The 26,974-nt window shown below is 47.3% G+C and overlaps 1 protein-coding gene across 2 annotated transcripts in view; it reads right to left on the bottom strand.

Annotated features, from left to right (window-relative positions):
• Positions 1-437: 437 nt before the first annotated feature.
• CABLES1 (Cdk5 and Abl enzyme substrate 1) overlaps positions 438-26,974 on the bottom strand; it is a 108,819-nt gene continuing 82,282 nt past the window's right edge. For both annotated transcript variants that reach the window (XM_019741223.3, XM_019741224.3), the window contains 6 exons: positions 23,332-23,428; positions 21,943-22,099; positions 20,418-20,521; positions 5,976-6,082; positions 4,614-4,821; positions 438-1,850 (listed from right to left, as the gene is read on the bottom strand). In XM_019741223.3, coding sequence (XP_019596782.3) covers positions 1,710-1,850; positions 4,614-4,821; positions 5,976-6,082; positions 20,418-20,521; positions 21,943-22,099; positions 23,332-23,428 — 814 coding nt within the window. In that variant the 3' untranslated portion in view covers positions 438-1,709. The remainder of the gene's footprint in view (positions 1,851-4,613; positions 4,822-5,975; positions 6,083-20,417; positions 20,522-21,942; positions 22,100-23,331; positions 23,429-26,974) is intronic.

The following is a 26,974-nucleotide window of genomic DNA, read 5'->3' as shown; positions in this document are numbered from 1 at the left end:
TTGAGCGCTTTGTGCTTCCTTCCCAAAATTGCCTCCTAAACAGTAGGTGCCCCATAAATATTAGTTGATCTAACCAAAGAGATAACATTCATCATAGCCCCCAACAAAATCACTGTCTTAAACTGAATCCAACTAAGGAAATTTGTTAGCAAAATATTTAGCACTAAACTCGGCTACATCTATAAACTGGAAAAGGCAAGTATCCTGTTTGCTCTTTCCCCAGAGGCTCCTTGAATTTTTCCATCCTGCACAACTGTCAGATTCTTCAAGTTCTGCTACCTACAGCTGAATATGCTCAGTTTCCCCGTCGCTCTTTCTCTGGAGTGCTGCAAGAAGCTCCGAACCTGTGTGTGAAAACTGAAGTGGGGATGGTGGCAGGTGAATCAGTAATGCAAGGCGAGGGGTTACATGTGTCTAAACATACACATACATGAATATAAAAACAATAAAATATTTTAATTCTCTTTGTACACGGCCACAGGCTTTCTTCAGTCAGGTGAACCCCAGTGGGCACTTGTCTTTGCAGCTATGAGGTGACGGCGTGGTCATGTGCCTCGGTACAGGTGGTCCCAGCGAGTCAGTACAAGTCACAATTAAAATTCTGCACTCACGGCCCTGGGTATGTGGTGGTGATAAGAGTTGCTGCCTCTATCAACGGACACAACCTCAGCTCAAGATGCAGTTTGTCTCAGCTGTAAAACGCCTCAAAATATCAATCACATGTCTTACCCCTAGTTTGGATTTGTATAAAATGCTTTATCTATACATATATACATGGCACAATAAATGTGCTTATTATGCACTCTAACATAGAGCACAGCAATACATACACACCAAGGAGCGTAACCCCAGAGGTCTCCACAGTGGGAAAAGTGCGAAGGTTAAATATATGCACACGGTGTGACGGCAGACAGGTACGGAGCGCCACAGTCCACGCCTTACCATGAGACCCACCCGACACCAAGTACTTGTCTCCTTTGTCCCATGGGTGGTAGGAGCAGTAACAGAAACAATGTCATTTTCTAAGGGCAGCAGATGTCAGACAATCTGGTACAGAGGGAGTGAATGTTATCCGGAGATTATCTAGAAAGAATTGCTGAAGGTCAGCCTGGCTCATGACCCCAGGCTGATGTCTGCTCTACAGAGGGTGGGGCTGGCTTTGGGGGTTGCCGGCTGATGAGATATCTCTGACACACACACTGTCACACTCACTCATGCACCTGCCCCAGGAGAAAGTGCACTTCAACAGCTGATACAAAAATAGATTGGCACGGTCTTTTGACACAGGGAGGGTATCTTTTAAAAACTTTCCCCCAACTTCTGCAAATTCCCTTCCCCTCTCTAGAACTTCACAGTCTGAGTTGGAGCAGGTTTGGAGACAAGGCCCTGGACCACACTTGCAAGGGTTGTGTGTGCCCGGGGGGAACTGGGGAGGAGACAGCTAATAACTCTTGCGAGTGGAGAGCTGGAAGGGTGTCTGCTGTCTTCTGCACAGGTCTCCCTTCCCTCGCTGAGTAGTAAACAGCTCACAGCTCATCTCGGCTAGCCAGACTGAAGAGTCCCTGAAAAGTTTCCAGCTGCATCTACACAAAAACATGCTGAGAGGAAATAAGTTTCGTATGTGGAGTTCCATTTTTGCATTTCCAGTAGTAAGCGCGGGTCCACCGGGCTCAGAAGAAAGGGTCCCTGGCCCCCCTCGGGGGCCTGTGCTAGGAGCTCTGGATCAGGCGTCTGTAATGGGGCATGACTTCGTGCTCTGGCAAATGAAGGGCAAATTCCAAGGCCACTAACACTGGGAATTCAAAGGCAATCAGTTCTCGTCTATTCAGCCGGAACTTCTCTTCCAGTTTCTGCAACAGAATTAAAGGAAACCAAAAGCATTTTAGCTCCAAAATCAAAATCCTAGGCTTTCTCCATGTGTAACCTCTCCATCCATCAGCCAGTGTTTACAGAGAAGCCCACTGTCGGCAAAACTGGGGGGGTAAGAAAGGAAAGCATCAGCTGTGTTTCCTGCCCTCAGTCCTGGTGGCGAAGAAATCGAACCTTCCTGAGGATCCACAGTTTGCGGAAGCCTCACATACATCCCACAACTTCACTTAATCTCTCGATATCTTACAAGGTTGATGCTACATTTATCTCCATTGTACAGATGAGAAAACAGGCTCACGCAGTTAAGGAATTTGTCCACAATGACATGGGCAGTAAATGGCAACGCTGAGATTCAAACTTAATTGGGACGCAAACTTCAGTGCTCCCACTAGGTTATTCAGACTTAGAGGTAAGACGGAAAATAGCGCAAATCATTGGCAACAGTAACAATCTCATGGAAAGTTCAGAATTGCATGAGCTGATTATAGTGGACGTAGCTGGGTCTTTTTATTTTATGCACAGGGACCCTGGTGAGGTCGCCTCACTTTTAGAACATCACACAACTCATGTGCATCTGAACAGGCTGAGTGCCCAGCGTGTGGCTCTGCACCCAGGGGCTCCCCTCCTGCACTGCCTCTCCGTCCTCCCAGCCCTATGGTCCTGTTGGGGTAGAAGTGACGGAGGAACAATCAGGGTGCAGGTAGGTAGCGAAGGCCTCATTCTGTTTTGGCTTCAACTCAACTGCTGGCTTAATAACAATAATAATAATAATAATAATAATAATAATAATAATAAAATCTCATCAACAGAGTAGTTGGTCACTGCATTCAGTTTATAACTGGGATGGGAGCTTGTGTTAGGCTAACTGCTACTGCAATTGGCTTGTCAAACCATTATTTACACTTATTCTACACTAACACGATCAGCTTTTGCTGGGTGGTATTTTATTTGACTATGATTAAGCAGGCATAACATCACTTATAATTTTATTAATATTTGTTACTTCTAAAGATTCATTAGATCAGCAAATATCTATGTAAACCTGTCGAATCTCAGCTCAGATTTGGTATCATCTCCAAGTCAGGTGATTTTGTACCATTGCTTACACTCAGTAAAGCACTGACCTAAAGAATACTTTCTTCCATTGGTGGATGCATGGATAAACAAAATGTGGTGATAATGCTACAACACGGATGAACCATGATGACATTACGCTAAGTGAAATAAGGCAGATACAAAAGGACAAATGCTGTATGAGTCCACTTAGAGGAGGTACCTAGAATAGTCAGAATCACAGAGACAGAAAGTGGAATGGTGGTTGCCAGGGGCTGGGGGGACGGGCGTGGGGGGGTTGTTGTTTAATGGGTACAGAGTGTCAGTTTTGCAAGACGAAACAGTGCTAGAGATGGATGGTAGTGGTGCAAAACAATATGAATGTACTTAATACCACTAAACTGTATACCTAAAAAGAATTAAAATGGTAACTTAAAAAGCAAAAAATAATACTTTTTTATGTGGAGAGTACCTACATTAGCTCCCTTTCTGCTTTTTCTCCTTTGCCACTGAAGACAGCTGCACAGCTAGACATATGGGGCATTATATTAACCATGTCTTTTGTTTTCTGTATTCTGATGCTTGGACATCTTGGAGCCTTGCTGACCCTGGAGGGGCTGTCCCTCCCAGGGTTAGCCAATTCCTAGAGAGCCCAGAGAGTGCATTTTCAAATGAAAACCCACCAATGTGGAGCACACACCCCAACCACTCTATCGGCTCTCATCCTCTGGGCGACTAGCCCCCTTCCCCTGATCACCCAGGGCCAGATGCCAGACACCCAGGGACAGCCTCTGTGCCCCAGAGCCCACTAGCCACTCCTACACTTGCTCACCCTGCCTGGCCCATTCCTTCCTGTGACAACAGAAATAAAGTCTCCTGCCCACAGTCCCTCCCACTCCCTCTGAGCCCTGACCAACCCTGGGACTTCCCTGCATGGCCCCTTGTTACGGACTAAATGTTCGTGCCCCCCTAAAATTCAGTACGTTGACATCCTACCCTCCAATGTGATGGCAGTAGGAAGGGGACCTTGGGGAGGTGATTAGGTTTAGAGGAGCTCATGAGAGTGGAGAGCTCATGACGTGATTAGCACCCTTGTAAGAAGAAACCAAAGGTTGCTCTCTCTCTCTCTCTCTCTCTCTCTCTCTGCCATGTGAGGCCACAGTGAGAAGCCAGGAAGAGAGTCCTCACCAGACACCCAAGTAGATGGCACTTCAATCTTGAACGTCCAGCCTCCAGAACTGTCCGCAATGAATGTCTGTTGTTTAAGCCACCCAGTCCATGGTATTTTGTTATGGCAGCATGAGCTAAGACACCCACCTCTTGGGAACAGTAACAAACTAGCTCTTCGATGGCAATTGTGTCCTGATCTGTTGCCTTTCATGTACCTCAAATTTTCTATGAATACACTGTATTTTGAAACAGGCATTCATATATTCGTCTAAGGAGATCAGTGTTCCTTGCTCTGATGGGGCTCTCCTTTAAAAGAACGTAGGAAACACTCAGTCAAACACACGCCCTTCCCCAACTAGAAGACAACCAAGGCTGCAAGAAGCTAAGGCGTGTTGAGCCAATGTGTTTGATGGATGCTCTATGGGTCACATCGCCCAAGACCCCAGAGGTTTCTGTGGTTGTGCGAGTAACACTGGACTAGGGTGAGTGCAACCCCAACCATCAGGACACAGGCTACTTACATCAATTAAATGCTTGACTTCGTGCTTTTTGAGATCACTTCCGATTTTGGCTGCTAACAGCACACATGCTCCAGCACAAAGCTTCCGGTTCTGTTTGTTTAGCTTGCCCTTGAGGGCAAGCTTCTCAAAGTAGACAAAAGCCATGGCAACCGTGGGCTCCTCGAAGCCACAGTCCTCCTGGGCCAGCTTCCGCATCTCTCGCTTCAGACTAGAGAAAGACAGGAAAGAGCGAAGTCTTAGTCGAACTTGGAGTTTCAGGGACCCCAAAGGAAAAAAAGACTACTTCATCTTGAAAGCATTTCCTCTTTCTCATTCCCAGGAGGGTGACGTGGAATGAAATTAAATCCCTGTGAGTGAGAAAGTTACATAATGAGTAAGGAATAGACTCAACTCGCTGGGGCTCCAGACTCCTCCGCTGGTGGAGTTCCGTAGACCATGTCGACATGGGCCACAAAGGACCACATTGAACCCTAGTGGATGTGTCAGGGTTTCTCTGGAAACTAGGAGAGCTGTCCAAAGTGAGAGAGGGAAACTATGAGGAGAACTACAGTCATTCCAGAGAGATGAATATAGAAATAAATTAGGTACTTGGTATCAGCTCTGCAGAATATCGGTTACATCATTAACTACAGCAGAAGGGCTGGAGTTACAGCACAATGACCAGTGAGTGTACTTAGGAAAGCTACCCAGCAAGTGGACAGTGTGAAGTTAGTTTTTCTTACCTCTTTGGCTCAGAACATACCAGAATTGAGTCAGTAGTAGGATGCATGTGTACATGTGTATAGGCTAGCCCCCACAACCACACATACACACTCCGATACCCCCAGCCAGATTCTCTCTGGCCCAGCAAGGCCAGTCCTTTTGACTATTTGGTAGGCACACATGAGTCACCAGTCGATCCAATCAGCTACAGAGAAAATAAGGCCTGATTTTGCTTAGGCTGCTTTGCTGACTGATTAAAGATAGGGCTTGGCTGTCACTTCTGGAAAGACAATTGTGGGTAAAGAGTTATCTCAAACCCTACGATACCAACTCTTTTCTCTTTTGTTTTGTCTGCATTTGAGAAAGCAGGGAACCGAATGTTTCCTATTCTCTGCGTTTTCTATAACATAAATCTTAGTAAACTGGTGAGCTACAGAAAGTGTGAAATGATCCACCAAAGGAAGCTCCTCCCAGATCCTGTCAGCTCACGTCAAGAGCTCCGCTTTCTGTCCTGCTTCCCTTGGCTCTCACACAGGGGCGCGAGGCAGCCAGCATCACACGAGCTTCTTTTTGCTGAATGTGCCCATACTTCACTTGAACCATCACACGAAGCATGAGCTGAATGCCTGCTGAGAGGGGGGTTGAAGGGAAAGTTCATACCTCCTTATTTTGCTGAGTGTTAACTTAATGTGAGGAAACTTCTCTTTGAAGGTCTCGTTCATGTCCTTCTTGAGATCTGAGGGCTTCACGTAGTCGATTACTGTGGTCTGTAACAGATCAGGCAACAAGGTCATGCCGTACAGTGAGGGTCCTGGGTAATAATTACGTGTAATGCTCGGCCAGCTGACAACTTCCAACACCACCACACCGTGGGGAACCCAGGTGAGCACTAGTTAAGGGCTCTGCTCCATGCAGGAGCCCGAGCAAGGCCATGGGCCCTGGAGACAGAGGGAAACCAAATCCCTGCTCTTAGCAGAACCAGGTGACATTTAGGAATACCAGCCTCTTGACCTTCAGGGGTCAGTGCCTGGCACAGAGGGGCATCCCTCTTTCAGCTCCTGTGTTTCAGCCTGTAAGTCACACAGTGCTTGGGGCCTGCAATTTGGACTCACAGATCTGGGCGCTCTCTACACTTGACCATCACTAGTGGTCTGGCTGTGGGAGGCTGATTGAATGACCCTGACCCTCAGGTTCCACATCTATAAAATGAAAACAGTAACAGTGCCTACTTCATATGGCTATTTCAAGAACCACGTGAGAAGTAAAGTGTCCTGTGCAGTGCCTGGCATACAGCAAGTGCTCAATAAATGTTAGCTATTATTATGTTTTAATTGTGGGGAAATATACTAACATAAAATTTACCATTTTAACCATTTTTAAGTGTACAACTCAGTGTCATTAAGTACATTCACAGTGTTGTGCAGCCATCACCACCATCCATCTCTAGGACTTTTTCATCTTGCAAAACTGAAATTCTATACCCATTAAACACTAACTCCCCATTCCCTCCCCTTGGCTCCTCCCGGCAGCCACCATTCTACTTTCTTTCTCTCTTAATTTCACAATTCTAGGTACCTCATATAAATGGAATCAAATAGTATTTGTCTTTTTGTGACTGGCTTATTTCACTTAGCATGCCCTCAAAGTCCATCCATGTTGTAGCATGTGTCAGGATTTCTTTCCTTTTTAAGGCTGAACAATATTCCATCCTATGTATACAATATTTGCTATTATTAATACCCCCTAGGAACTTGAGTTTCTTCCTCTTTCCCTCCCTGTTTCTAATTCTCTCTATCCTTAAAGGTTGGCTCCTTTGAGCCCTTTCTGAGTCCTCTGGGCTTCCCTGCTCATCTGTGCCTCACTTACCCTATTAACTCTGAATTAAACAGTCTCTGGCTGGGTACCATCAGGCTAGTCTCATCTCTCCTCCTCAGGAGCAACTTTCAAAGGGCTGCAACGACAACTGACGCCTCTTCTGGCTGGCGATAGGCAATAACCTTCATCAGGCAAAGCCGGAGAAAAGAGAAACTACAAATTCTAATAAGAACACCTATCGCCATGGAAGGCCGCCATTGCCAGCCTCTTCTCAGGCAAGTGCCTGGCCTTTTCCAGAAGATGCATCAGTGGTTTTCTCAACAGCTCTAAGAAACGCTGGTGGCTTTCTGTGAACACCACCATTCAGCAGACACTTGGTTCTGTGTGATTTTAGAAGAGGCACATGGAATGCCTCTGGTGTCGGTTAACAACCAAGGACAGTCCAAATTCACACTGACCTTAACAGCACTTTCTTTGCTTTTCTGGTGAATAAAGGCAAATGCAGCAATATCAGTTAACTCAAGCAATCCCACCACAGTTGTTCAGAGCTTTCTCAAATTCTGGGTGGAAGGGGACGCAGTGGGTGCAATGCCTCCACTTCTTCCTCAGAGCTGTGCTCCTTCTGGCCCTCCCAGGAAGGCACTCCCTCAGTTGGCCCAGGACATGCCCATTCTGGTAGTTGTCATGTGTGCCTGTGACGTGCTGGCAAGGAGCAGGGAAGTGGAAACGCAACTGTCCGGCGCCCGCATGCAGACATGTGCACGTGAACACATGCGTGTGAGTGCACTCTGCCAGGAGCAGAGGAGGGTACATGGCATTTTATAGAGGCCACTTACTGCCAAGGTCCAGCAGAGTAGATACCTCCACCGTCCTCCAGGATGGGCTTAGTTCCCTTCCTACTTTTCAAAACTGCTCTATTTCATCTCAAGCAAATATCTTTGCTGGGTGAACAGGATGTGATTTTTCATTTAGGAAACAGGCAGCAGAATGGGGGACCACATCTAACAAGCTTATCTAGGCTGGGCCCATTGGCCAATTACCCCATTCTTCTGTTTCCTAAATACTCAGCCCCCCTCCCCCTTTCTCCCATCCCTCCCACATACAGGCACCCTGGAATACCAGGTACAGCCCCTCCTGCTCTTCCTCTGTGGATGAAAGTCACGAGGTCTGCAATGATGCAAGCAGGTTCAGGCAGAGTCAGTGGCCTTGGTTGGGGTCCAAAGCCCTGTGAACCCCAAGCAAGAACATCCTGGGAGACAGGGGTTGGGTCTGATTCCTCCCAGCATCTCTGCTTTTTTCTGTTTTGTATGGAGGTACATGCAACACTTTTCTTAAAAGGAGACTCCCACTGCCAAAAAAGTTTGCAAATGCATTCCAGCCACCTCATCTTACAGATGAGGAAACAGAGGGTCAGAGAGGTGAAGTGGCTTATCTTAGACCCCAGCAGGCTGAGGCAAGACCAATGCTGGGATTCGGGTCTCCCAGCTCACACCTACTGCTTTCTTGCTTTTCTGTTCTTAATTAGACTGAAAGGAGCCGGCAAGAGGAGGTCTGGATGGTGGTCAGCGACCCCACCTCCAGCAAGTTGGGCAACTCGGAGAAAGAAGCTTAACCTCCCTGAGCCTCACCTTCTCTTCTCTGCACTAGGTAGGAATACTTGACAGGGCTGTTTCATAGGTTTATCTTTCAAGATCAAACAGAACAGAATGTACCTAAAGGATACTGGAGAATTTTATCGAGCGCATCACAGGGGAAGACTGCAGCAAATTGGGCTCAGCTCCAGTCTCACTGAGTCAGTGTCTGAGGTGGGGCCCTGCTATCTGCACAGTGACGTTGCCCAGGTGATTTTTATGCAAATCATATCCTCCTACCTGGCTAACACCCATCCAGGTGTGACTTGTAATGACGCATCGACAGAATCATCTTCCTTAAACCTACCCTGTGGTTGGGTGCTTTCCCGGTGACGCTGCTTCAGTGTACACTATGATTGGGATATCCGACCCCCTTCTGGGACACCTTCTGTACCTCCCGACTCCCTTGCAGCTAGGATTCTAAATACAATTCCAGTTCTTCCTGTCCAATGTACCAGCATGAGAATGCAAAATTGAAACAGAGGCTGCTCTTCTGTTGTTTCTGCTGCCAAGAGGCATCGTGGCAGGGGTCCCTAGAGTCCTGAGTGTCCATTTTGCAGGTATAACCCACAGCAGGGGCAGCTTCCTGACCATGGAGGTGGCAGCACTGCCACGTACAGAGCTGGTGACCCATTCGGCGTCCCAGTGGCCTGGCTCTGCGGCGTGGCTTTGGGATCACTCCTGAAATCCCAATTTAGGCTGTTTCTTCAACCTCCCCAGTGATTCTATGAGCTATTTTAGTAATAAATCCCTTTTTTCTTAAACTAGCTCAAGTGAATACTAAACTATGACTGATGCATACACTGCTTTCTTTCATCGATGGCATTTATCATTATCATAATTACACCTCACTGGGGAGACATGGGGTAAGGACAGAGATTCTGATTTCCCTAAAGGCACCAATCGTAAGTTTGCAGGGGCACCAAGTCTTCGGGACCCTCACATGCCACTTCCTGAGCAGTCCTTGCTTTCAATTGACTCCGTGAGTACCAACAACCCAGCTCAGCCTGCAGCCCTAGAGCTGGGGCAAGGACAGCTCAGGCTCTTGCAGGAGAGACTCATTTATACAAGTAGCTCTTTGGGACACAGAGCTGCAGTCTACTTCTCCTGACAGACGGATGAGTGCACATGTATATTTACTTCCAGACTGGACCCAAGAGAGGGGGACAGAGAGGGCCAGTCAGCTGATGCTATGAGTCCCTTGGCCCACTGCCAGCTAGGGCGACACACGGCTGCCGCAAAGACAGCCAAGCCCTTGAGTTCATCTTCTGGGTGACAGAATTCTTCTGAATCCTGGCTCTGCCGCCCAGAGGTACAGAAGCAGTGTTCTGTGTTCCTTTCTGTGTGGAGTTTCCAGCCACAGGGCCATGTCCTGCAACTACTCCCAGCACAGAGTAGAAGACTCACTGACAGCTTGATTCTCCTCTTACTCATCTACGTGGCCATCACCTGGGCTACTCGGAGTCTTTTCTAAACTAGATACAGTACATTTGGGGGGACGGGTGGTCTGCAAACCTCCATCATTCTGTCAAGGCCCCCCATTTCTGGACCTCCAAGTGGCCTCCCAGCCTCCAGGGGTGTGTGGCAGAGGAAGGGGGCCTGTCAGGGCAGGACAGACACAGGCCAGCTGGGCCCCGCATTCCCAGAGTGGCTGCTTTGGGAAATCCAAGGGCATCTGGGGAAAAAGACTGAGAATGCTGACTACTGGAGGCTTGCTGCTGCCCATACCTGAGGCAGGTACCCAAAGCATTCTAGTCTGTTTGCTTATATCTATTTGGGGGGGAGATAGATGGGCTATTGGAGCCATGAAATGCCTCCAAGACTCAAGATGGAGGAGGATGGTGGGAAATTGTGGATGTCTGTCTGAGCACCTTAGGCTCGTGGAGAATGTGAAAGTGGTTGCATTAATTTCCTGTGGCTGCTGTAACAAAGTACCACAGACTGTGTGTCCTCAGCAACAGAAATCGATTGTCTCACAGTTCTGGAGGCTAGAAGGCTGCAATCGAGGTGTCAGCAGAGCCACGCTCTTTCTGAAACTCTAAATAGAATCCTGCCTTTCTTCTTCCTCGCTTCTGATAATCGCAGGCACTCCTTGGCTTACAGCTGCATCGTTCCAGTCTCAGCCTCTGCCTTCATGTGACTTTCTCCCTGTGTCTGCTCACATGGCCATCTTCTCTCTGTGTCTCTGTCTTCTTATAAGGACACCAGTCACGTTGGATTAGGGCCCACCCTACTTCAGTATGACTTCATCTTAACTAATTTGTATCTGCACACACCTTATTTCCAAATAAGGTCACATCGTGAGGTACTGGGGGTTAGGATCTCAACCCATCTTTTGGGGGTACTCAATTCAACCCCTAGCAATGGTGTCTGTGTGTAGTGGTGCTGCAATGTGGCCCCGTTGTACTCTGACCGGCCCAGCTCTGCCTCAGGCACCAGGTTTTGGCCTTGGCCTTAGTTTGAGGGTGCACTTTCCGTGTTTTATCTTTCCCTACCCCCTTTGCTTGCAGAGACAGCTCTCTTCAGTCTGGCTTTCATCTCACTTCTCTGAGTTGCAGCTCTGTGGGGACGATCCCAGACTCTGGAACCAGATTCTCAGCTTTAAATCCCAGCTCTTCCACTCAATAGCTGGACAGCCTAGTGTAAACTGCTTAAGCTCTTTGTGCCTCAGTTTCTTCATCTGGCTTCTCCATCATCCACTTTATGTTGATGACTACAAGGCACCAGATCTATGGAGCTGCTCCAGGTCCTGCTCACACTCGGCTGCATAAGTACAATCAGGGCAGCTGAGTGCGTGGCCCCCAACGTGACAATCTGCTCTCAGACAGGGTCTAGCACACAGGCTGTACCTGGAGCCCACTGCTCCACACTAGCCCCACAGGGGCTAGACTCTGGGTATTGGAAGAATCACCCTGAGCCCAGGCCACCCCTCCTTCAAGCAAATTCTAGAGGGGATGACAATCCTTGCTGGCCTCAGCTCCAGTTCTCTGTAAGAAACACTTTCTGGAATTAGCAGCCAGGATTCCGCTACACGGTCTTATCTGTCTTGAGGGGGCCTTGTGACACCCTTTAGAGGCTGGACCTCCCCCCCACCCTGAGACAGTCATCCTCTTTCCAGTGATGGGAGGCTGAGGTGCAGGGGTGGGATTACCATGGGCCTCCAGCCACTCATTCATTCTGGCTTGAGAGAGATGAATTAAGAGTGAGGCCATTGCTTTGTTCTGGCTCCCCTCTCAGTCTAATTGTACAGTTTATAAAGACTCACAATGTCCTGACTTTGCTAGTGCATGCATGTTACTATGAATCCAAGTGCTAATAGACAGGCTGGGGTTCCTTCCTGGTCTTGGACAGACTAAGTGACCACTGTTTTCAATGCCACCTAATTCCAGGCCATGGGATTTGCCAGATTCAGGGCTCCCTGTGGCCCCAGCAGTGGCCGACAGCTGCACTAGGCTGTTTGATGGATGGGCAGCTACAGTCCTGCCTGCGTTTTCGCAGAGGGGGGCCATTCTGTGCGTGGGGTGACAGATCACTTAAATGCACGTTCTCACAGCTGCCGGGCTGCGGAGAAGCTGTGTGTGCACAGCTGCATAAAGGGGAAGGGGAGGCCAGCTGAGAGGAGGAGACCACTGAAATGCAGACTTGTCCAGAGAGATGCAATTCAGAAAGGAGCCCTGCCACCCTGCCCGCCAGAGACAGGCGGCAGAGTTAGGAAAGGAAGGGCCATGAATCCCTTCTGAGATAACAGGAAAAGATGGTAAGACCACAACTGTCTACCACATCTAATACGGAGACACTGAGACAGCCTTTGCTTTTTTAAAAACAAATAAAGGTTTGACTCATCATGAGAGAAGGGAGGGGGCCTCCATGGAACTGAACTGGGGCCCAGCCCAGCTCACGACAACAATCTTGATGCCATAACATGAAGGTCTCTCAAGCTGGGGTGGGGGTGCAACGGAAGTGATGGGGGCCAGCAAGGAGAGAACTGAGACAGCTGGTGTGTGTGTGGGGGGGTGGAGGTGGGGGGGGGGGGGGAAATGCCCTAATAACACTGGAGAACAGTGAGGGGCTCAGAGCTGACAGGTTGTTGATCTGATTCCAACAGAAACAACATAAAAGGTGCTTTTCCACCGTGGGGCCTGGTATGTGCCCCTCTCTCCGGCCCTCCACATCTCCCTGGGAGTTCTTATGAGCAGCTCTCAACAGGTGTTAGCTTGCTGTAGACTCTGCTACTGTTCTCCTCTGGGTCAGAGGGACCCCTGGGGGCAGGAATATTCCAAAGGAGCCAGGTTCCAGCCCCAGGAGCCAGCAGGGAGCCCCGGGACAGGCATGTAGCCTCCCGCCTCAATTTTTTTGCCTGTGGAAGGAAGGAGGGAGATAAGGCAGTGATATCTGCAGCTCCTTCTAGCACCAAGAGCCAACTGCACAACCAGGGCTAATTAACCTGCTTCTCTTGCACTTGTCCGACATTGATCGGTGCTCCAAGCTCAGCTGGGCAATGGGAAAGCAGATGTTACATGCTTGCTAAGGTAATTAAACAGAGCAGCAGCCCTCAACTAACCACGAACAGCTGGGTATTTTGGCTGTTCTATGCATTTAATCCTTTCCCTAAGAGGATAGTAAATCACAAGGAAAATATGGAAAAGCGCGGTCAGCCTAGGCAGACTTGGGCTGCATTTGTTGCTATTTCTACCCATTAGATTCCAAATACATAATCCTGGATTTATTCTGCCTTCCCTCTCCTTAGGGGAGCTGCTTTTCAGTTTCCCTCACTGAAATAAAATGGTTTGCAAATCAAGGAAACACAGGAAAAGTTGCCCCTGCTTCAGGTTTACACAACCACGTGGATTTATCAGCTAGTGCAAAGCACATCCAGTTTCAGATATTTGTCAAATATATATGTGGGACTACAGAAACTATTGTAGTGTCTCCACCTGCTTGAGATGACACTTAATGTACATGTGGCCCTGTCTTCACACACACCCAGATAGTAGTAGAATGCACTTTTAAATGCATGTTCTTACATGGTGGGCTCAGAGTATGAGCCAATGAACTGTGTATATGGAGGGTCATGTTAAAAATCACAAAAATGATTATCAAAAATCTGAGACAAATACACAGAAAGGAAACAGATGCTGCAACATCTTGGGTAAAATGTAAAGCTAATATTTCATTTTGTATTATTTTTATAAGGAAAAGAAGATTTAAAAAAAAAATCCAGAATAGGTAAGTCTATAGAGACAGAAAGTATTAGGTTGGTGCAAAATTAAAATGCGGTTTTTGCGATTATTTTTAACCCTTTAATCCACAATTACTTTTGCACCAACCTAATAGATAAGTGGCTGCTTAGGGGGTGGGGGTCTAGGGATAGGAACTTCTTTGGGGGATGATGAAAATGTCCTGAAAGTGACTGTAGTGATGGTTGCACAACTTTGTGAATATACTAATAACCTGCTGAACTGCACACTTTAAAGAGGTGAATTATATGATATGTGAATTATATCCAACATAGCTGTCACACACACACACAAACCCAAAACAGAAAAAAACCCCAGCATAATTTGACACAGCATTTAATTTTTAACACTTACACCAAAAGCTGTCAGGCCTCAAAGATCCTGCTGCTCAGCTCCCGGGCAGGTGTCTGGCAGATTTTCCCTGGAGCTGGGGGAGCTCCAGAACCCTTTCAAGTCTCAGGAGGGGCCTCCTCATGGTGTTTGTGTAACACTGGTGACTTTTCTTAAAGAGGGTCTCCTGAACTGAATAAACTGCACGCACCTTCAAACCTGAGAACCTGGAAGGAGCCTTGCCAGGGAGGGCCCGCAGGGCTCAAGCTGCTTTGTCGCTTCTCCATAAATGCACCTCGTAGATAGGTAAGTAAGTGCCTAGGTCATGAAGACAGCTTTCAATGGAAATGAAGGTGTGGTGGGCGAAAGCACAGTCAATCGCCCACCACACAGAAGGCTGAACTGGTCTTCCTTGCACTGAGTCTTCTATTTCCCAGCACTCAGCATCTCACACTGACCGAAAAATGAAGTTTTATGATACATCCCCACAACACTGGGGAGATGTGGGTGGAAGGAGGGGTTTTCCTATGAGTACTTAGATTGTAATATGAAATAAAAGAATAGGTACTCTATCATAGAGATCAGTCCACGACATGTCCTCTTGAGATTTATATGCTACACATATCAAAAAGGTTGATAGTCGGTTTTCTTTTTGTCAAAACAATTCGAGAAGGATTTCTTCCTGAAGAAAGGAAAAGGATCCAGAAATCCATTCAAATAACACTAATTTTGTTGACATTATCTCAGCTCTTTCACTTACTTTCTCTTCTTAATTGCGCTTCACACCTATAAAGGGGGTGGAAAACCCACTACGAACTTCAGCTGCCAGGTTCGAATGATAAGTAACCACCCTCTAGTGAAACTTGAATCACAAGCCAGGCAGTATACAAAGCAGGCAACGTCCGGTTCTGACTCGAAGACTCCCGCTCTCCCTCGCCACAATGAGAAACACCATCATTAGCTAAGGCCCTACAAGACCCTGCATGCAGCCAGGAGGCTCCACAGCCTTTCGTGTTCTGTGGTCACCTCCTAGAAACTCGAAGGTCAAAATCCCACGGGCAACTGCAATTTGGGTTCCACACCTGCCCCGGGAATTTTGTTGTTGTTGTTCAAAATATCACTTTTGCCCTATCACAGTGGCTAACAGCGGGAATGATCTGCATGGATCAAAGTTAAAAAATACGATTGGGGGCCGGCCCGGTGGCTCAGGCGGTTAGAGCTCCATGCTCCTAACTCCGAAGGCTGCCGGTTCGATTCCCACATGGGCCAGTGGGCTCTCAACCACAAGGTTGCCAGTTCAATCCCTCGAGTCCCGCAAGGGATGGTGGGCTCCGCCCCCTGCAACTAAAATTGAACACGGCACCTTGAGCTGAGCTGCCGCTGAGCTCCTGGATGGCTCAGTTGGTTGGAGTGCGTCCTCTCAACCACAAGGTTGCTAGTTCGATTCCTTGACTCCCTCAAGGGATGGTGGGCAGCCCCCCCTGCAACTAAAATTGAACACGGCACCTTGAGCTGAGCTGTCGCTGAGCTCCCGGATGGCTCAGTTGGTTGGTGCGCGTCCTCTCAACCACAAGGTTGCCGTTTCGACTCCCGCAAGGGATGGTGGGTTGTGCCCCCTGCAACTAGAAAATGGCAACTGGACCTGGAGCTGAGCTGTGCCCTCCACAACTAAGACTGAAAGGACAACAACTTGAAGCTGAATGGCACCCTCCACAACTAAGATTGAAAGGTCAACAACTTGGGGTGGGGGATAAAAAGGCCTGGAAGTACACACTGTTCCCCAATAAAGTCCTGTTCCTCTTCCTCAATAAAATCTTAAAAAAAAAAAAATACGATTGGAACTATGAACGCAAGGCCAATTCAAAAGGGGTACCACTTAAACTGTATAAATAATAGGCTTCTTTCTGAGCCTCAGGGAAATGTTCTCCTCTGGAACCCTCCCCCTATAAGGCACAGCCCAACTGTGGCAATGAGTGGCCTTTTTATCTTATACTAGAACAAAGAGGAATGAAAATATACATCCAACTATATCTGGGATGGCTAAGATCACCTACACGCTGACTCGGAAAGCCTGATTCTCGGTATTTACCTACGAGAAGGGAAAGTATATGTCCACAAAAAGACTTATACAGGTATGTTTGCAGAGGCAATATTCATCACATCCCTACACTGGAAACAACCCATATGTCCATCAACAGGACAATGGATAAATAAACTATGCTATATCCATACAATAAAACCCTACTTAGCAATTAAAAACAATTTACTGATACACGCAACAGAAGTGAATCTCACAGATATTAAGTTGTGTGGAAGAAGACAGGCCAAATAAAAAATAGAGTACACAATAGATGACTCCATTTATATGAAATGCTACAATAAGCAAAACTAATCTGTGGTGACAGAAGTCAGAACAGCAGTTGCTTTTGCGGGGAGGGAGTGAAAGGCAGAGGGGACGGTGGGCAAGAGGGAACTTTCTAAGGGTATAGAAATGTTCTGGATCTCGATCAGAGTGGAGGTTCCAAAGTTCATGAACTGTACACATAAAATGGGTGCATTTGATTGTATGCAAATTGTACCTTAATATGAAAAGAAAAAATAATGGCTGCAGCAGGATTTGATGGGGTGAAAGGACTAGCTCGTCACTTTCAAGGTTGATGGATTCTGCAGAGGCCACACGAACATCTCAGATCCTGAAATTCCACAAGTATTGGGCACCCAAATCACTGGATGACGGCCCTCAGCTCGAGGTCTCTGCGAGACATAGGCAGCAGGAGCCCAGAGGCCTTGGGCGCTGACATTGAGGGAGGTGGGGGGTGCTGCGCATACAGTCCGTAACCTAGTAGGTCGGCTCCTTTCCCCAATCTCCAAGTAAAGACCTCCCTTCACAGGGAACCCTGAAGAGTGGGGCAGAGGAACACGGCTGCACAGGATTCACATGGGTGTGACGTCTACCTGCAGGGCGTGCCCTGCCAACCATGAGAGCTCACACTGCAGCAGGAGTGCTCCCAGCCAGGGCTGCCTGGGCAAAATGCCCCCATCTGCCTATGGGACAAAGAGGACTTTCAACAGCCTGCGTCAAATAAACCTGCAGTTCTCTGTCCACCTTGGTAGTCAGTGCCTAGTACAAGTACATCTCCCTGCGCTTGGGTCGAGTTAGTGGAGGGTTTGTCAGGATCATCATTCTACAGGCTTGACTTCCCTACCTGTCTGTCTGTCTGTCTGTCTGTCTGTCTGTGTCTCTCTCTTTCTCTCTGTGTAGAGGAAAAGGCAGTAACTTTTACTGTTAAAAATACCGATTTTATACAAAGTCAACCTGGAAGGTCTTGTACATGGGCTCTCCGTACCAAGGCCTGGCATGGCTACTCCTTCCCACCCTTCCGCACTCATGCTCAATGCCATTTCCTCAGGGGAGCCTTCCTTGAGGCCTACCTCCAACCTCCGATCTCCCTGTCATCTCCTACAACTTTCCTCACCATCTTCATGACTACAGTGATTTGTCTACTTATTCACTGTCTGACTTCTTCACTCATTATGAGGTCGAGGAAAGTGGGGACCATAGCTGGTTATATAAGGAAGCAGCTGGCCTGGCACATAGTAGGGCCCCAGTCAATACTGCTGAGTGGACAATTACTGTACCTGTTACCCAACACACAAAATAAAGCAAACAAACAAATCCCCCAAATCTCACACTCTTCCTCCTGCAAGTTCAATGTAAAATGCATGTGAAACTGCCCTATAATTCATGCCTGCTTCTAGAGAGGAAGTCTCTCTAGGAGCAGGTTTGAGGCTCTTTGTAACGCATGACCTGTATGTACATCAATGACTTAGACAAGAATGTTGAAAAGTGTGCAGCCCATATTTTATGAAAGTACCATTTGATATCTGTGGCCAAAAAGTAGGAGATGTAGCTCTTACAGATCTGACCAGGCAAGTGAAGTTCACGAGCAATTTCATTCTCTAAAAAATGGACCATTACAGGAAGCACGGGCTATAGATTCAATGTGGTGAAATGAAAAATGACCTACTTGGGAACATAAAGCAAGGAGAGTAGGACGTATATGCTGACTTGGCAAGTCATCTAGCACACTGTCCCAGGAGGAAAAATGACTCGTGTGCACAGGCAGACACACATAGCCTGTAGCCCAGAACCTTGAAGCTCACAATAAAATGAAAGAAAAGAAAGAAAGAAGGAAAGAAAGAAAGAGAGAAAGAAAGAAAGCACATCTGGCACCAGCTTGCCACAGACCAATAAAAGGAAAGGTCAGTGTTATCACCAGACATAACGTGTATGGAAGAGCTCCCCGCCAAACTCCAACATCAATCAAAAAACAGTGCGCTCTCTTATTTTCTTGGAAAATAAATTTGTTAAAATGTATTAAACTGTTAAAAATTTATTCAACTATTAGAAATTTGTTAAACTGTTGGCCTAAAGAATCATTTTCACATCCTCCTGAAGTTGGCAGTTCTGCCACTGACTGCTGAGGGATGTGGGATTTAGAGGCAAAGTGAGAATTGCGCTGAGCCAGGAGTTCTGGCCCCCGCACCCCACTTCCTGTCAATTGTGACTGCCTCACTCAGGCTCCCTGAGCCAGTTTCCTACCCAAGTTACTTAATAAATAAAGTGAACTTTAATAAGTAAAGCAGTGAACAACAGAAAGAATCCTTGTTCTTCCCCAAGTTATGATCTTTCACTTGCTCCCTCCTTACCATTAGGGCAATGATTCTGGTCATTTATTGAACATTTATTATGTGCAAACTTACATGAAAAAGCCCTGGTTTTTAAAAAGAAGTTAATCATATCACAGGTCATAGAGTGGGGGAAAAATAACTACACATAGCTCTGGTTTTGCTTTCTGTGTTAGGAATTGGGGAATAACGATGGGAGAGTGAGGAGTAGGGGCAGTTTTAAACTAAATGCCTTTGGTAATTGATTCTGACTCAATGTGACATATTAAAATGATCTCTGAGCTACTTGTCAATGACAAGAGGATATACGCTGAAAGTCACTGGCAAGGGCCTAAGCTCTACCTAACGTTTGTCTGATGTCAGCTACTTGCCAAATGTTTCATGAGGAGAAAAGCTGGAGGGTGGAACCCCACTGCTGAGAACTCTAAGCTCTGAGTGAGTATTCAGGTGCCTTTGGAGTACATGGGTTTGGGTACCACTCTGGCTTCTGCAGACACAAGAGCCTATAACAGAAAAAAGACCCTCTACTCACTGCTGGGACTAGGGCTCCTGAGAACAGCACAAGCTGGGGAGGAGCGAGGAAACAGAGCAGGACATGTCAGCTGTGCATGCCCCATCCTGGCCTGGCAGGGAGGCAGGGGGGCATTCGGGGTCAGTGCTCTCCCACCTGAAGCCGTGTGTGGCAGGGCTAGTGCAGCGGGGTTCCCCGCAAACCCTGCTCTGCCCTCCTTCCACAGCAGCCCAGGCTAGGCCTGCCACCGAGTCAGGGCAAGTCTGCCCCAAGAAAGTACAAAGGACCCCGTCAGGCCCCGCTGGTGTCTGGAGAAACGGCCGCCCAGAGTAGTGGGAAATGGTAGTTGGCCAAAAGCAGAAACCAAAATTACACAAAGGGAAAAACAGGAAGAGCTCAAGAAATAAAAACCAAGGAAAGGTTTTGCATTTAACACCCACATTGTCCTACTTTCACTTTCCCAGGAGAGAATTCTGTCATCCAGAGCCCAGTGCCAAATGTTTACTCGGAGTACAGTCACCGAGGAACTCCAAACAGGGCTAAACTTGAACTCAGCGCTGCCAGTGATGTGCGATTCTCGCCTAGTGGGGTCTATGGATGTAAAAACTCTGGAGAGGCCCCTCAGAGATGAGGTCCCTAACCCTGAGCTGGTAACTGACGTGACGTATTCTGCCCAGGTGACGAGCAGAATTCTGGACGAGCACGTGCTGGTCCATCCATAACAAGCCACACTGGGGGGTCCTCAAGAAAGTCCCCAGGCAGAGCAGTGTTTGAACAGCCCCCCAAACCCAGGCAGAGCAGCCATCTTTAAGGCAAGCATGCCACCTCCCAGCTACTTCCTGGAGGCTGAGAGGGTAAGCAAACCAACCATCTTTCCACTGCTACTCACCATGTACGAAGGAAAGATCAGAACGCGTTTGTGCTTGCCACAAGGCCACTGGGGGTCATCCAGGAGATTTGGGTCGTAGTCCATAAAGTCTCCCACGTCACTGCCTAAGGACCACATGCAAAGTGATAAGTAGGGGCCTCAGACCCTATGAAGCAGAAGCTGCTGGGCTACAAATGCCAAGTATAAAGTTAAAGAAAGGCTGGCTTCAGGGCATTTAGCTCAGAGTCACGTCTCTCGCTCTGACTTTTAGTGCATGACTCTGAAAGCCAATGAAGTGTATCCTCCCGTAAAAGGATTCACCAAATTCTTAACATTCTGACATTTTTTCCATTTTAGAAAATTATGTGTTAATCTCCCTGACCCAGAAGAGCACAAAACCTCACAGAGCATGAAAAATGCAGTGAACACTCACAGATTACAAAATGTGGCACCGAAAAGTCTCCTTAGTAGTTATGCAGTGTGAGAAGCACATTTTGAGGGTGAATGCTTCCAGGCAGGTTACTGTGTCCGTGTAAACACAATTCAGACCAGATACCAATGCAAACAGCTGTAAATGACCAGAGGTGGCCGGAATATTAGGACAGTGCTTCCAAACTCAACACCTGGACAGGCCTAAGGAACTTCATATTTACTTGGAATTTCTCTGAGAATTATAATACTGCTTCGTAAAGAGCTTTCACCCTTGTGTCAACTCTCACAGAGGTTTGTATAGGCAAAGCTGGAAGCAAGCAAGTCTTCTTTCAGCAGCCGAGTTAGTTTACCCACTCTAAGGATCACTTGTCTTATTAGAGCGACAACTTCAGAGACAGTGATAGATGCCTGACCACTGCACTGTACACCTGAAGCTGAAGCTGAATAATATTGAATGTCAACTATAATTTTACATATATATATATATATATATATATATATATATATATATATATATATGGTCACAGGATGTGGAGTACAGCATAGGGAATAGAGTCAGTGGAACTGTAACAGCGATATACGATGTCAGAGGGGTAGTAGATTGGGAGAGGGGGGTTATCACGTTGTGAGGGGTGCAAATGTCTAGTACATTGTTTTGTACACCTGAAACTAAATTTTTTTACAAAAAGAATCACAAAGGAAGTTCTCACACCAGATCCTGGGTTTCTAGCCCAGTTATTTGAAGAAAAGCCAAACCTGAGCACTATGAAAATATAGGTAAAAAGCAGGTAACCGGTGAGGTGAGGAGCTGAGTGGTGATGAGAAGCCAGGGAGTCCAGCCATCGCTGTAAGATGGCCTTGACATTTCTCCTTGTGGGCACTCAGGGGGTTGGCAACTGAGGCATCTCATTAGAGAAATCACCTCACCGTGTGGCCTGGTTGTGAGCCTACATGGCCTGAAACCAGGCTTGCCCAAAAGTCACATCACCTGCCAGATGAGCCCACACTCTTGGGGTCCCCGTTCTCCATTCTGCACACTGGGAGACCCAATCCACATTGTACATCAAGACCCATCTTGCTCCGGGCTACCAGACCCAGCCAGGTCCCAGGTTACCTGTGTCAAGGCTCCCCTGGGTACTGCTTGTCCGTCCTATGGAGAGGCTGCGGTGGCTCAGGTTACGGAACTGGGAGAAGGAGGAGGTGGAGTCAATGGTATTTCTCCGGGCTCCAAAGGCATTTGTGGGTAACAGAAATTGGGTATAAGAAACAGTCTAAAAGGTAAAGAGAAAAAAGGCAGTGATTAATCCCAGGCAAGGTCAGGTTTGCATTCTGACCGAGCTACGTTGCCACCCAAGCTCAGGTCCATATGCTCCTATCTGCAATTCTAAACTCCAATGAAATCTAAAAAATGAAACTTTTTCTTGGCACTCTTATGGCAAATTTGTGCCAGAACTGACTGGAGGCCACCTATAGTTTTAATTTGTCCTACCTGGTGTGAATATTCATGTTATGTGGCAGAAATATTAGTGTGTTTGATAACAATGTGCTGTCTCAGAAGCTGTTGGGGTTTTGTGTAACACACGAGGCACACATTATTATTACTTTTTATAAACCATCAAATGCAGAATTTCAGAACACATTAGGCCCAGGAGTCTCTGATAAAGGACTGTGACCTTTGGCAGATGGTCTCTATGATGTGTATCTGTTTTAGCCTCCCTCATTCCTGTGAACACCCAGCCTTTAAGAATGAAGATAGAACAAGTATTTGTCTTTTCACCTGCCTGGGGAATGGCGGCTATCGTACCGTGAGCTCAGGGCTGATGTCTGGTCACAGTGGTGACCAGCTGTCCTGGGGGAGGGTAACAGGGAGGTCATGTGCTGCCCCAGCAGCTTCACACGCAAGCACACTATGCTGGGGAGGCTTTCCCAAAGAAACACTGGCATCGTGTTGTCTCCACAAACAGGCCTTGGGAGGACTTACGAAGATTGCCTGGAGTCAGCACAAGGAGGTCAAGTTCATATTTCACACTTCACTCCTCAGACTTCAACCCAGGAGCTCAGTGAATTGTGTGTGAGAGAGGAATGCGACAGCCCTGTAACTCGGGGGTCATTACCTCAGGCTGAGAGACTCTTAGCTTCTCAGGACCACAGGAAGCCAAAAATAGTTTATAGTAGTGGGAATGTTGCCTGCCGACACCATCAGTTAATGCATGTTCCAAGCACCTGTCACTCCCTCCCAGAACACGCACATGTGTGCATACGTGTGCCTGAGACACTGCTCAGGATTGTGCATTCCACCGTAGGAGGTGTAGGCAGGGAAGTTGTGCTGCTATCTAATCACTGTCTTGGTGGATTTCTGCCTCCACACTGGGGGAGCGAGCCAGGCTGGTGCCCCACCCTGGTTCCTCCACCACGAGTGAGGGTCATGGTCTATCGCGCTGCCTGTGTCCTGACCTTTGTGGGATCGGCACAAACCCGTTGACTGGAAGCCAGGCAACCTCACCTTCCCATCAGCTCCCAGCTCCACACCTTCCAGGCCAATGATCTCTTTTAAGCTCACGGCACCTGTTGATTGTCTCCCTCCTTCCAACTTCAAGTCCCTGGGAGGACAAAGCCAAAGAAAATATGCTTTTGTTTGCACCCAAAAGAGACACGATAATGATTACTGCATGAGACAACACAGTCACACTGATGAAAATGACCAAGCAGGCCCTGGCTGACCGGACCTCCATTTGTCCCTCCTTTGGGGCTTGTCAGTGACACTCTGTGGGCAGTTCCACCCACTCTGAGATAAACAAAATCCAACCAAACAGAAAGCCTGAAGAGGAAAGTCAGGCTCAGAACCCGATGGATTACTGACCTCCTCTGCCTCTCAGTAAGGCCCCTCACCTTAGACGGTCACCGAACAGGAAGCCCGGGAGCGTTCCCTGGGTACAGTGGGACAGTGGCTCTCTCGGACTCTAGCTGCTGGCTTCTTTTTAAATCTGGGAGAGACCACCTCTCCTTGGCACTCCCTTTATTAAACCAGAGAAAGAAATTCTTGTCCTAAATAATTCTCAAGTTTACTGCTGATAATGAAAGAATTAATGCCACAATAGTCACCCCAGCTACCTTGCCAGGCCAGCCACCTAGAAAATGAGTATCTTTCTATAAAAGAATAATAGCCAGTATTAACAATAAGCACTTAAGGAACACGTCACAATTTACAGACTTTCACATATCTCTTTCATTCTTAAAGATGCCCCTATTAGACAGGTATTGGTATTATCCTATTTTACAGATGAGAAAAATGAGGCCTGGAGTAGGTAAATGGCTTGCAAAGATCACTGGGATAGTAGGTTGTAGAGACTGGTTTTGCATCCAATGCTGTCGCCGTCTCTAATACACCACGTTGCCTAGGAGATGCAACATGAGCTGGCTGCGGCTATGCTCAGACATAACTGCTGGCATTTTTCAAAGACAGTCCCCTCCTTATAGTTCTAATTTGGCTGCGTGTTAGAATCACCTGGGGAACTTTGACAAACTACTGTGGTCTGGCTGCCACCCCAGCCATTCTGACTCAAGTGGTGTGGGGAGCAACCTGGAAGGCAGCAGTTTTAAACGCTCCCCAGGTGATTCTAAATTGCAGCTACATCTGGGAAGGACTCTCCCCCAGCTTCTGCTTCTGTGACACAGTGCTTGTTAGTCAAAGCCACCTCAGGCCAGCAGTATTCTTGCTGTGTGGCCAGAAGAGGCACCATACTCAGGGGCTGTCTTTTTACAACCTAAGCAAGAATATAGAAAATGTAAAGGCAAGACTCTCTGGACCCAAGGTAAAGGAATCAAGGAAAAAGAGAAAGAGAGAAAGGGAACCAGGTGAAAGGGGAAAAGAGAGACAGAAGCCCCCTCCACGTCTACGGAGAAACACAGGATTCTCTCATTTTGTTGGGCGCTCATCCTTGTCTATGGATGTCCCATGGATGAATTGGCTCCCTAGTCTTATCTATAATGCCAAGTGTGAGTCATGAAATTTTCAAAAGAAATACCCAACATCTGTACCCAGTAAGGACCACATTTTTAAGGCAGTTTCCTTGGGAAGCCATTGTTCCGCCATGCTTAATACGTCTCTGGAGTCCCTTTTGGAATTGACATTAAATTCATGCAGAAAAAAGCAAATAGCCAAGCTATCCCAGTGTTCAAACTTTATATACATGTTTTTTCCCCTGAACACTATTACTTTAAGCAGTGTCCCCACCACCATCACCACCACCATTGATCAGATTTGACTGTAAATGACTTCAGGTAATTCCAAAGATTAAACTCACCCCTTAAGGACAGTACAGAACAGGACAGTAACTCATAGAACTGTAAGCACTTAGTTAGAAGGTGCAAATCATCCCATTGAGAGCTCCAATCTGAGCCATGGAAGCGCTGTCAGGATGTCTGAGTTCTCCCGAGGGTGCCTCCTCTGCTGGGGGTCCCACTCACTGAGGGCCATGAGATCCAGGATGGTTTAAGTCACATCGCTTTATCAACATACTGTGCCAACAGAGAAACCTACATTCCAGTTATTGACCTCAAATCTGCAGCTGTAAAGAAGAGCAGGTTGGAGAAGAGTGGGGCCCAGCAAGTCCCCAGAGCCTCAGGACTATATGCCAGAGACCACTCGCTTTGCTTCCCCACCTCCTACATGAGCCATCCAGGGTGGCTCTCAAAAGACTTCCTCTAGCAATTAAGGATGGAGATAATGAATGCATCAGGGCACTAACAAAGCAAGAACCAGGCAACGAGGATAAAACAGCCGGTGGGTCAGAAGCAAGGAGCCCCCATAGGGAAAGACCAGGAGGTGAGCTGATACAAAGACAGCAGCGCCTTGCGTTTCATTAAAAATCCTACAGCATGCTTCCCCGGACTTTCTGCTTGCCCAAAGCCAAATGCAGCAAGCACGTGCCTCAAATTCCCAACTGCCAAACAATTGTATCCTTGTTTCTATTTTGCCAGAGAATGTTATTTAGGGCTGAAGTTAATATAAAAGCAGGGAATGTGTTTATGGGGTGAGAAGACCGAAAGAAATAAGGAGTATTAAAATAGGGCCCTATGAAGAGTGCTCCTTACACCTGAAACTAATATAATAATGTCTGCCAACTATACTTGAGTAAAAATTTATTTAAAAAGAGTGCTTCTGGATGGAGAACGGGCTGCAGGCAGGAAGAGTCTCAGTCTAGGTGTATAGCCTGTCTACAACAATGTCTGGTATGTAAAGATGTTTAAAGAAGTGTTTACTGAGCTGAGGTAGGCTGGCTTGTTGCCATCTCATGGGTGCTGGTTCAGACAGACAACATGGGTCATGGATATTTTTCCATTGTCCTCCTTTTTGTCTGTCTCAATTTGCTCCCAGGCTCACTGTTTCCACAGGCAGCCCTGCCTTTGCCAGCTGGCCATTGGCTGCTAAATGTACACACCCCAGTTTGCAAAACCAAACCATGTTCACCCCACACTCCCCTTCTTGAAGCCTCCTCCAAGGCAGATGGAGCCATAACAAAAATTATACTTTGGGTGCTCATATAAGATCTAAGACTCCTCTCCATGAGAGAAACTCCAAACCCCATTTAAAGACACAGGGATTGTTAGACCTGGTGATTATCCAGGTGCCTCATGGATACTTTGGACCACACTTTGCATCGGGGGAAACTCCATCACACCTACCCACGGGCACCGATCTCTCGAGAATGATTGTGTTGGTCTGCATACTGCAGCCGCCACTTCCCACTGGCTCTCCACTTGTATCATTCCACTTTCTAAATGTAAGAAAACAAGCTAGGACAATAGTGGGGTCACCCTTGGCTGCTACTAGTAAAACACATAGTGCTCAGCGCTGTCCACAGAAACTCCTGTGGTGATGGAAATCTTCTCGTCTGAGCTGCCCAATATGGTAGCCACGAGCCATAGGTGGCAAGTGAGTGCCTGAAGTGTGAGAAGCTGACTGAGGAAATGGATTTTTTATTTCAATTTAAGTTTAAAAAGCCCCATGTGGAGAGTGGCTACTGTATTGGACTAGAACGTACTCATCAGGACTTTGGCTACCACTAATTTATAAAGTAAATAGTCACAGATGATATATTTAATGACTTGGATTCTGTCAGCCAGTGTTCTTCCCCAAAATGGCC

The sequence above is a fragment of the Rhinolophus sinicus genome, chromosome 4, assembly GCF_057876585.1.
Source record: "Rhinolophus sinicus isolate RSI-liver-muscle chromosome 4, RSI-T2T, whole genome shotgun sequence".
Lineage (NCBI taxonomy): Eukaryota > Metazoa > Chordata > Mammalia > Chiroptera > Rhinolophidae > Rhinolophus > Rhinolophus sinicus.
The sequence above is the reverse complement of the archived record's forward strand: the minus strand, read 5'-3'. Positions and strand labels throughout refer to the sequence as shown.